We start from the raw sequence: 12,106 nt of genomic DNA on the forward strand, positions 1-12,106 counted from the left end.
AATGTTATATATTCCGGTGCGCTATGTACCATCGGACAAGAAAAAGCTGACGGGTTTGCTCGGAGACAACGAGAGTAGGAGATATTTCACCGACGTAGCAACTTTATTAAGTTTGTACTCGTCGGATTTACCGACGGAGTCCGAAAAGTAATTTTTTTGCCGGTTTTCAATTCAATCGGAATCATCGCTAGAGAATATTGTCGGATTTTGGGCCCAATGATTATTGAATCCAACTCATCAACCTATTCTCCTTTAAGGCGGCCCAACACCCCAAGCCCAGTAACACAAACGGCCTAAGTGATCTGCTAAACCATGCGAACGTTATAGAACTTCAATCTTAACTGTAGATTAATTCTCACCGCTTTGATCCACACCATCCATTCGAGGTATTTAACCTCCGTATCTTTCGAGACGCTAATTTATGATCTTTGTTCTCTCTTTCTCTCTCTCCACTTTGGTTCTACCACTGCATCGAATGCACCTCGGCATTTTACGGGGATACACCCATTCGACTCGGACGATGGATGTACCATTTTCACCTCTTTTATAACCTCCCTAACATAATTATTTTGAGATTTATTTAGAAGTTTCAATGACACGAGAAATTTATATCACATGTAAATAGCTACATTATTAATTAATAATATAATACGACTAAACCCTCATTATAATACTATTAAAATGTTATTCCATCAAAAAATTTTAAACTAAAATCATTAATTTTACTCATAACAAACTAAGGACTCAAAATCAAGTACCTCTAAATTAAAAAGATCGTTATGGTACGTCTAAAAAAATTGTTTGTCGTTCGTTACCAATAAATTTAATAATTTTATTTCAAGGTGCCACGTACGATAATCGAGCCGAAATCAAAATACACAGTCAAAAAATATTACCAAAATACCCCTATTGTTTTCCCCAATTTATTTCTCCTAAAAAATGAAATTTCCAAATTGAAATGGAAATTACTAAATAGATTCTCAAGTGATAGTCATAGTACTACTATAGTAGTAGCCTCTGCTCCTGATCGCTCTCTCTATTCGCACGCATATTAATTATCCAGGCTCCAGGGTCCAGGTTTCCAACACCCGGCCGCAAATTACAACGCCGACAGGTTTTTTTCTTTTGTTTGCAAGCTAATCCCCGTTTCCGCCGGGGGGCCTGATTTACTGAATTTTACTAATTTTTCCAGTTTTTTTTTTCTTGCTCCAACTTGTTGTCGTTACTGTAAAAAAAGAAAACCCGGAAGAGTTTCTCTCTCTTCTGCCTTTGTTCGACTGAGTGTAAATTGAAGAGGAAATGAAACTGAAGATACTCCACCAGAGTCCAGAGAGTCAGCGACTTATGAAAGGGGAAAACCTGAAGATTGATGAAATGGAGGAGGAACCTCAGATTCGTGTTTCGCCCGAGATGGAGAATTCGCCGCACCAGGAGCTTCCTCTGGTTAATGCTTTCCACCCCATGCTTGTTTCCGTGAGTTTTTTTGTTTTTTCTGTGAATTTTATGTTGCGTTTGTCGGTACGCTGAATTGATGTCAGATCTGGTTTGGTGATTTCTAGGGCAAGAGGAAGAGGAAGCCGAAGGAGTTGATCGACGACTTTGTACCGATTATTCGGGTGAGGAAGAAGAATTCCTCTTCTTCTAAATCAAAAGATGTGAGTTTTCTGTTATTTTTTTATTTTGTTTTAATGTTCTCAGTACTTAATTGGTAGACTGCTTGATTGCATTGCAGTTTGTCATATGGTGCACGAGCCCTTTCGATAACTTAATAAGGTTAACTCGTTTCGATGTTGTTACATCTCGGTGCACGAGCCCTTTCGATATAGCTTCTTTGTTGTAATACAGTTTATCTATAGTAATCTATTCTATGGCTTGTTGGAGTTGAGATAGGCGACATGGGCATGTGAATATGCTTTTGCATGACCTGTAAAAGACGAATCTTATGCGATGAAACCCTGTAACTCTCTTAACCAATCATTATTAACAAATCCAACTTTCTCTCACTGAATTCATTCAGCTTATCTTATTGAAGTTTGATCTTGTCTCGTTCCTTCATTTTACAATGTCCTACTGCTTCTCTTAGTGGAATTCGATCTCTTTCTGGTTCTTTTTCATAAGCTAAGATTGTTAGATGGCAAGAGCGTTATTCTAACAAGTTCAACTAATGAAAGAGCTCTCAGTGGATAAACGAAAGCACATATGTAATTATTTGACAGTAACAAGAAAGAGCAAGAACCAATCAGTTATTCTACATCATATTACTTTCTCTTAAATGGTAGAATGCATATAAGATTCCCCAACATAATGTTGGTTTGGATTAAGAAAATATGAATATTAGTCAGCCGTCCACAAGTAATAACTGAGGGTTCGTTTGGTTGGGGAGATTAACCATGATTAACTAAATAATTGGATTATGTTTGATGTTTGGTATAAACCCAATAACTTCCTGGGTCAACCTGGAAATATTATGTTATCATGTCTTATCTTCTTTTTTAGGGAGTTTTTTTTGGGACCTTTCATGGTCCAGTAATACAATTGCGTTTCATTAGATTATTTAATCTTGGCTAATCCTATATTGGCAACCGAACGAGGCCTGGCATGATTGATCGTTGTCTTCTTTTTATTTGCACTGATTCAATGATTCTTGAAAATTTCCTGAGCAGGTTACGCCGCCAGGTCATGCAGCAGCATTGATGAGGTTAGTTCGACAACATAAACTACACAAACCTTGCCTAGAAAGTACGTTCTGTACATTGTTATGACACAATAACCTGCATGTTTGAAGCAGAAAAGTAGATTGCACATTTGGTCGGTCAAGCAATGCCCAATCAAACTCACCTACGATGGTTCGAGCAGAGGAGGTGCAGTCGAGTCTGAGCAACGACCAGCCTAATTTCTTGAAATTTTTAGTCAGATCACATGTTGGCAGTTGTTTCTGGATGGTACATTTGGAGGGTTTATATTATTTACGCCTTGGAATTTTATCTTGACCAGAGACTTTCCACTTTAAGTACCATTTGTTTTGCAGGGTCTACCTGTGCCCTTCTGCAAGGTATATTTACCTAGTGAGGACACTATGGTCATTCTCGAAAATGAAAATGGTGAAGAGTTTCCGGTTAAATATATCGCGAATAAGACGGGTCTAAGTGCTGGATGGAGGAAGTTTGTTGCTGGAAGCAAATTGCTCGAAGGAGATGTTCTGATCTTCCAACTGATTGGGCCTTGCAGATTTAAGGTATAATTTTTTATCTAACATTCACCTCGTCTTATTTTTCATTGAGGATTCGGTAAATTTATTTTCAGAAAGATGCGTTTCAGTATGTTTTCTACTATCTAAGAAAATTCGTTTAACTTCCGAGTGTAGAATTTTCATTGAATTTCTCAGTCTGCATTTCTTATGAACCATCTAATTCGTTTCAAAACAGGCAATTGTGTCAATTGTCAAATTTTCGGATTTGTTGATCATGAGGAGTAATTTGCATGTTTTCCACTCGTACGTCCTTGATATGTGCCATTGGATGCTGATTGTACAATTTTGTTTTGAGTTGTGAAAAAACTTCTTTCTGCCTTGAGTCTTTCCTAATATTTTATACGCATTCTGTAGGTATACATAATAAGGGCAAACGATTTGACGGAGGTCGATGGTGCTCTTAGCCTTCTAATTTTGGATTCTCAGACAAAGCAAAACGACGCGGGTCAGTTTTGTTGCCCAATTTTGCTTATTTCAAATGCTTGCTCGTTTTTCCTAATATCGAAATAATTTGGTAACTATAAGTTATAACAGAGGCAAGTATGGATGCGCAAATCAAGAAGAGGAGGCACCGAAAATCCCTACCCTTGAAAATTGTGCACAAGAAGAAACGCAACGAATCCTCGTTTGGGTCCCATCCAGAAAAACAGCCCGAAGAACATTCCGGAAACGACAGCGATGAGGTGGCGTCAGAAGTTCTGGAGTGCACCAAATTCAACGAATCTTCATTTAATTTTAAAGATGTCAAAACCTTCGAAGATTTTCACATCGTAGTGAATGGAGTGTGCATAGATTCCGAATTACCGGAACAAATTCGTCGAAAATACTACGAACTCTGTTCCAGCAAGAACGCGTACCTCCACGAACGTCTCCTTCCAGGCCTCTACACCAAGCTAGCATGTGGAATAATCGATCAAACAATCAACATTGCCAATTGTATAAAAAGCTGCAAACTCACCACTCCAAGGAAGGATTTCGAAGTGTGGGAAAAGTCGCTGAGGTCATTCGAACTGTTGGGCCTGAACGTGGGCTTTTTGCGGGCCCGTCTAAATCACTTGCTAACTCTGGCCTTCGATTCGGAAGATGCATTCGAGATCAGACGGTACTGGGAAGTCCATAACGACAAAAGTCTCACCGAAGATGAAATCAAGAAGCTTGAAACAAAGATAGACGAATTGAAGGAAGCGTGCGAAAAATACGATCGGGAAATCGAGGATTTGAAAAGGAAAGCGGAGAGCTACGAAGTGAAGTTTCTAGAAGAGGTTAATGCACCTTGGTAATGTTTCTTTCTCTCTTGGATGTGTACAATTATAGACTGTGTTATTTTAGTAGATATGGGAAAAAGAGAGCATATAGAGCTTTTTAAGTTAATTACCTGTTAGTATTTTGTTACTGTATGCCTTAACTTAATTGAACAATCTTTTTTTTTTTTTTTATAAAATCATTTTAGCACAATTTACTATGTGAAAGAAAAAAGGGAGGTTTTTTTTTTTAATTTTATTTAATTTAAAATAAATGTATAAGAATTAGTGTAGAGAAGAGGAGACAGTGATAGTAGAGAAGTGAGGAGGAAGGTTAGATGCAGTGACATGGAATTTCTGACCAAAAGGGGAAACTGGATTCGGGACAGTACTTTACTGTCACCACTCTACATTTATGTAAGAATACCCATTTGCACTTTGTCAGTTGATTCTTTTTTCTTTTCTTTTCTTTTCTTTTTTTCTCCTTATCTTATTTTTTTGAATCTCTCTATTTTTTTTTTAATTTTTTTTTAATTTTTATTAAATTTTTATTTTTTCCCTTCAACGTGATGCTCTGCCACACGCACCAGCTGTAGTGTTAGCTGTCATCTTGACCATTGACTTCTTTCACCACACGCTCCCACTCCCTCCTCATTTTAATTTATTACTATACAATGTATTGTATTTTACTATACAATGTATTGTATCGAGTATACCAATAGATTTACGATGATTCAAATTCATCATCAATTTAAAAATCACATAATGTAAATAAAATAACTAGGTGTATCATCTAATTTTTAATATCTAGTGATATACTCAATATTTGAATAATACAAATTACAATGATAATTGTGAAGTAAATCTTGTGACAAGATGTTTTTTTTTTCTTTCTCCCTCCTTTGTGTTCTATAGGCTTCAATCAGCTAACAACACAAAAAGTTAAAATAAAAAATAAATAAAAAAGAAGCAATGATAAGTTATCATAGTTATGATTAATGGAAGAATCAAAGTTAGAAAAAAAACACAGGAAAATTATCCATGACAGCTAATTAACAAAAGAAACTACAAAAGATTAGAAGATGAAAAACTGAACCATACTACTACAATAACAAAACTCCAACTTCACTACTAATAATATTACAATAAACATTATATATTATGCCTTCTCCCCCCAAAATTTTTGCCAAACCCCCCTTTACAAATAAAACCCCAAACTAAATTAATTGCCTTCTTCCTCAATCAACAAAACCCTAGAAAAAAAAACAAAAACAAATTAATATAAAGAACAGTGTAGAAAAATTAGAAGAAAAACACGAGAATTTAATAAACCAACCTGGGAGTTGTTGTTGCTGCTGCATTGGACATCATCATGTTGATTATACGACGACGTCGTATTTCTCTTGTCGGCGGCGGCGGACTTGTCGGATTTCTTAGAGCCGATGTGTGATTTTCTGAGGCCGAGGAAACCCCTCCACCGCGTCGGATTTTTCGGCGGCCTCAAAGAGAAACTACCGCCGTCGTTATTGCCGTTACCGCTGCTCCCCCCGCCGCCATCCTCTTCCTCTTCTTCTTCGTTCTGTTCGAGCTCGTCTCTGAGTGTGGTGGTTTTGCCGCCGTTATAAGTGCCGTTACTGCTGCAGCAGCTCTCCTTGAGCGGGAGAAGCCTCCCTTTGAAGAAGAGCTCGTCGGCGCTCATCATCGAGTAATTGGTGACGGAGAACTCGAAGTCCGACGACACCGGCGCGTCCCTGTACGCGGCGGCGGCCGCCCGTATCTGGTGGTGGGAATTGAAATTGAAATTGGAATTGGAATTGGAGTATTGAGATGATTCGACAAAGTCGTTGGAGAAAGAAATTCTAGGGCTGGTCATGGTGGGAGGAGGCAGCCCAGTAGCTTTGTTGTTGTTGTTGTTGTTGTGCTCTGGGTTTTGGTTGTTGTACATTTTTCTAAACATGCCATGGAAAACTAACCAGAGCCAACAACATATGGTGGTGGTGGATAATTTAATTTGTATCCCAATCAATATTCAAAATTATAAAAGAAAATCAATTCCTTCTCTCTCTCTCTTGTTTCTCTCTCTAAAATAAATAAATTTGACAGGGGACCCTCTATTGCTGTTACAGTGCAGCAGTAGATGTTTGTATTTATATCAGATGAGGGGGGACCTTCCTTTTTTCTTCTTTCTTTTTTTCTCATGTACACTTACTTCTCTCTCTTCTTTCTCTCTCCTGACATATTCAATCAATTATTTTAAGTGATATAAAGAAAGTTCATTAAACCTGTGTGTTTACTAGTTAGATTCATTATCCATATGGCAAAATCGTAATTATTACAAGAAATCATTAAATAAATAAATAAAAAAAGGGAATCTTTTGAAATTATTATTATTTATCATTTATTTAATAAAATTAATTGAAAAGAAAAATGGATAAATACCGGGAGATTTAATTTGTTGTGGGCATGGGAAAGAAGCGAAATTAGGTTGTCACTTCGCTCAGTGTTTGTGTTTTTCGGTTTCCCCATGACCAAGATTCCTTACTATAAAACATTCTTCGAAGAGTACTCTTTTGGCTATTTTTTTCTTTTTCTTTTTTTTTGGATTCAAATCATAACATAAAAAGTAAATCAAAACCACTCGTTTGACCAAATCAAATCTTAGTACACAACTTTTTTTTGTTTCCCATTACAAAACATAAATAATAATAATAATAATAATAATTTTATTATTATTGATTCAAACTTCCTTCAACGGTGAATAGGGTTCGAAATTATTCTGCCGTTTTCCTTCAAAATTTGGAGACATGGATTTTAACATCTAGAAGTTAGTTCGATCAAGTGGGAACACCTCGATTACGGATGTAAGTGGGGTAATATCTATTTATTCACGAAACATCTGGTGCATATTATATTGTTTAAATTACAGTTGTCTTCTAAGTTAAGGTTAAATTACGAAAAATCTTCATATTTGGGTGATTAGAACTACTCTTCAATTATGAATTTTCTTACACGTTCATCTTTATGTTGTCAAATTTAACAAAATCTTCTAGATTTTGTGGAATGTTCTCTAGTTTGTACTCGTTTTGTGCAAAAATGCAGTTTAATTATGATTTACCACAGTCTGATATTTACAAAGAGACACATCTTATGATCATTTTCGAAATGTGGAGTTCTAATGAGATAAAACGGGTACAAACTGTAGAAGATTCCACTAAATTTGACACCGTAAGGGTGAACGTGTTAATTACTTAATTAATTATCTCCCACGAAGAAATAATACAAACTATAAAAAGTTCACTTGTTTAATTTCACATAAACATTATAAAAAGAGTGGGGATAAATACAAGCAATATAATACTTACATAATTATGTGGCCAAGGACCAAGGTGAAGAAGGAGGGCTTTTCAAAATTTGAATATTGTTTTGTACTACATTTATTTATTTATTTATTTATTTATAAAGTAGGGTTAGATACAGCAGAAAAAAGAAAGTCTACTATATATATAACATATTTTCATGTATGGTCGAGAGTGGGGGTGGTGGATCAATCCACCAGGTGCAATAAATGGAGGAGACAGATAATTAAATGATGAATGATTTTTAATTTTAATTTGATAAATAAATAGATGATATATATATATGAATGAATTGATGATGAATATTGTGTTTGATGAGAAGAAGAAGAAAAAAAAGATGGCAGATTTATGAATGGTTGGGAGTAACAGTTTCAAGTACTGCTGGCAATGAAAGCTACAATGAGTCCTTTTCAAGTATGGAACAACAGCTTTCTCAATAGCCAAATATTTGTGTTCATTGTTTTTGGAAAAACATGATTTCAATTTTTTTTTTTTAAATTATTATTCTATATTTTTTTTTAGGTGTAATACATTTTTTTTAATTTAATTTTATGGAAGGTAAATATGTATGGGCTGACTCGCCGTCTATGAGATGAGACACCTGATGAAAATCATTGAGTGATTTTACAAAAGTAATAAGTCGCTAAGCTAGCTAGCGCACATACACATAGGTGTGTTTGTTATTGCGTGTAAATCAATGATACAGAATCATTCGATATATTTCGCCGTATGTAGCATCTACAAAACGATTCCGAGCTGGTGAATAATAAGGTTTAATAAAATATAAACCATTTTTATTTGAATGATTGACTCATGCATATATAGACATTTTCATGCCAAATATATAGTTTAATTAGCTATTAGTCCCTATACATATTATTTTATTTATATAATTAATCCCCTTATTGACTTCGAATCATAAACTTGAAACCCTAATTTATATCTCCAATTCTTTTTTATTAATTAATTGTTTTTCACAAAGGTGTGTGTGTGTGTGTAAGTGTCATTTTCCGTTGTACTTTTAGAGAGAGAAAGTGTAAATATTTAGGATAAGAAGTGAGATGTGAGGAGAGTTCCAGGAACATTGGCTGGCATATATCGTGTAGCGGTCACAGTTGACTCAACTTTGACTTGTTGGATCCTTTTTTCAATGAGAATTCCCGGATCCTTCGGGGACCACGTGAATCCCATTTTTATATTAACTTGTACTAAAACAATAACATTTATTTATTTATTTTTTAATCCTAAATATACAGTATTACGCGCTTTTGGTTGAACAATAATTTACGTTATTTTCTTTTACTGGTATATTGCAGGAATATTATTTTAATTGCCTTTGACTGGATAAATAAGTAAATTAACAGAGGCCCAGTGCCCTCTTTTTACTATTGGGCTACATAATACGAAAAAGCCCATATCTCATTTCAAAACTAATTTTATGCAAAATAAAATAAATAAATTCGGTTTGACTTTTTACTACATGAATTGACCGCCAACACTAATTCATTTATGTACATTTACACACGATAATAAATTAGTCAACCTATCTAATTAATCATATTAGCCCTCTCCTTGGTTACTTAGGTGGTGTTTGCAAATACTTTTAAAAGTAGACTATGTGCTTTTCTTTTTACACATTATCTGTTTTTAAGTGTTTCCAAAACAAACTTTTACTTTTACTTCTCTTGAAATAAGCTTTTAAGCTATAATTTTAAAAACACCAATTTACCTGTTTTTTTCTAATTCAGTTGATTTTTCAGCTAATTTGCAAACGCCCTCGACATTTAGAAATAAGCATGTAATTCCAACTTAACTTACAATTACTAACTTCTACTTTTAAATAAACTTTTGCAAACACCACCTTAGTGTTATTAAGCTTACTAACTAAATAATTAATTACTCGGTGGGATATCAACTTATCTAACGAATCAAACATCTTACTAAATAAATAATTAATTAGTCAGTGGGATATCAATCCAATCTCACCTAATTCAATGTTATCCGATAAAGGTAAACAAACGAGGCTTCAGCTGACTTACCTAGTTAACTATATTGAAATAAACTTGAATAAATCATGTGGAACCGCCACATCGAATCATCAAGAATATTGTGTATAAACGTAAATCGAAAGCGTACATTCAGGAAAAAAAAATCAACAAATATTTATAAATACCTACAAAATCACATTTAAAAACAAATAAGAACAACATAGATAACTTACACACACACACACACATACACAAAACTCAATCCGTACGTAACTATCAGTCTATCACACATGCACGAATTATCTAGATTTATTAAACGAGAATTAAAAAGCATATAGTAAGTACAATTATTTATTTATTTATTATGATTTAATTATCAATAATACAGCTTAAAACCCATAGAAGTTTCAGCGAAATCCAAAAGGCAATCGATCTCCTGCTCGTCAATAAACCCACTCCCATCGGCGTCCGCTTCCACCATCCCGCGGCCGCTCTTCCAGCCGCTGAACAACCCGCCGGAGCTCCGAACGGCGCGGCGGAGCTCCTTCCTGCTGATCCGCCCGTCCTTGTCGACGTCGAACTTCATCAGCCAATTTTTGAACTCATCGACCGTCATCTGGTACTTGCCGCCGCTGGGGACGCTCCGAGCGGTGTCGCCGCCTCTTATCGCCATCGATCGGTATGTCAGAATGTTTCCGGTGGATTTAATTTTAATTTTAAATCTGAAAATGGCTGTGCTTGATTTTTAAGAAACTCTGCTGCTTTGGCTATTTAAATACCTGGAAAAGGAACCTAATTAAGGCACTAATTAGTAATTAGGGCACGTTAATTGGCATCAGATATTTCATCTAATTATTTATCACTCAGTCATAAGGAATTGGCCCATGGGAATAGATGCTTTCAACAAAGCAACACTCATTATTGTTAATAATATATGATTCTTTTTTTTTTTGAATAGTGGAGAATTTAGAGATATTTTGTATGCTTTGATCCACTACCAAATTCCATTTTAATTTTCAAATCAATTTATTCTATTCTGAAAACATATTTTCGGTTTTACTGGTATCGAACCGAAAAACCAAATAGTTCGGTGATCGGTAAACGGTATGAATTTTTCAAGTACCGAAATTTCAGTTTACCGAAATACCGATACGGTTCGGTATGGTTTTTATCGAACGAACACCCCTAGTAGCATCTACAAAGAAGTTAAGATTGCTCATGAAACACGTGCAAATCAGAGTTAGACTGTTAACAATAAAAAGCTTTGCAAAAACTTTAGTTCATCATGATATATATTCTACAAGATAATATACATATATACGTAGTGTTACAATTTTAATATTCTTCTTTCTCTTTTATTTATGGGAGGAAATTAAAATCAATTAAATTATCTATACATTGAGATGTAAAATAAAACAAATATATGCAGCAGAGCAGGATTAACTAACTCAAAATAGTTTCGTATGGCCCAAAACTCGATTGTATTTTATTTTCAAGTAGTTTCGTATGCCCAAAACGAAAATATACGAGAGTTACTTTCGATTTTCGTAAATAGTAAGTTTATCTAAAATTTTCACTGAATCGAAAAATTTGCTCTTCTTTACAACGAGAAATATTTCGACCAATTAAATAATAAAAAATACTTTACATGAAATTTCACGAGCTTCATCTAGAATGCAAAAACGACGCCGGACAATAAAAAAAAGTACAAGAAGATCGATTGCAATCGACCGATCTTGTAGAAATCGCAAACAAACGTACAAATTAACAAATTACAAGCACCCACACACGTATTGATCACGGTGCAAAAGTCGAACGTCGTACCAGAAACTCAAAATATATTATTAAAGAGACAAAGCATCAAATTACTTATAGCTTGATCTCTTAGCACAACCAACACCCGAAAAAAAAGAAAAAAAAACTTAAAAAAAAATGATGATCAATAGTCATCGTTATAGTCATAAATCTTCATATGCAACTGCTGCTGCGCATATTGAACGAGCTTCTCCATTTCTACGGCGCTGTCTATGTGGCCGGTTCTATTGGAATCGGAGGCCTTCATACAACGGCGGGCCTTCCACCACCCGAACCATAAGCGGAGGCTGCTTAGTGCTTCGTTCAGCTCTTGGCAGCTTATCCGGCCGTCCTTGTCGGCATCGAAGCGGCTCAGCCACTCCTTGAACTCCTCCACCGTCATCTCCCTGTTTGTACTCAACACCTCTATACAGAACATTATAGCCATTCTTTTTTTTTTTACCCTTTTGTTCTTAA

At 35.3% G+C, this 12,106-nt stretch overlaps 2 protein-coding genes across 3 annotated transcripts; one reads left to right on the forward strand and one right to left on the reverse strand.

Annotated features, from left to right (window-relative positions):
• The first annotated feature begins 950 nt into the window (after positions 1-950).
• Positions 951-4,705, forward strand: LOC105972881 (B3 domain-containing protein Os01g0234100). Of its 2 annotated transcripts, XM_012997862.2 has the most exons (8): positions 951-1,114; positions 1,238-1,473; positions 1,560-1,655; positions 2,664-2,698; positions 2,789-2,942; positions 3,029-3,235; positions 3,605-3,695; positions 3,785-4,705. In XM_012997862.2, the coding sequence occupies exons 2-8, from the start codon at positions 1,300-1,302 to the stop codon at positions 4,528-4,530; spliced, it is 1,503 nt and encodes a 500-aa protein (XP_012853316.2). In that variant the 5' UTR covers positions 951-1,114; positions 1,238-1,299; the 3' UTR covers positions 4,531-4,705. The 2 variants fall into 2 exon arrangements, with proteins under 2 accessions (XP_012853316.2, XP_088677745.1); XM_088821619.1 differs by lacking the exon at positions 951-1,114 and having other exon boundaries at positions 1,560-1,903; positions 2,018-2,698.
• Positions 4,706-5,447: 742 nt separating this feature from the next.
• On the reverse strand, positions 5,448-6,613 carry LOC105975575 (membrane-associated kinase regulator-like protein). The gene is made up of 2 exons (XM_013000779.2): positions 5,828-6,613; positions 5,448-5,744 (listed from the first exon to the last, which is right to left on the reverse strand). The coding sequence occupies exons 1-2, from the start codon at positions 6,446-6,448 to the stop codon at positions 5,730-5,732; spliced, it is 636 nt and encodes a 211-aa protein (XP_012856233.2). The 5' UTR covers positions 6,449-6,613; the 3' UTR covers positions 5,448-5,729.
• Positions 6,614-12,106: the final 5,493 nt, after the last annotated feature.

Source organism: Erythranthe guttata, chromosome 8 (assembly GCF_056151865.1).
Source record: "Erythranthe guttata isolate IM_541 chromosome 8, IM_541, whole genome shotgun sequence".
Lineage (NCBI taxonomy): Eukaryota > Viridiplantae > Streptophyta > Magnoliopsida > Lamiales > Phrymaceae > Erythranthe > Erythranthe guttata.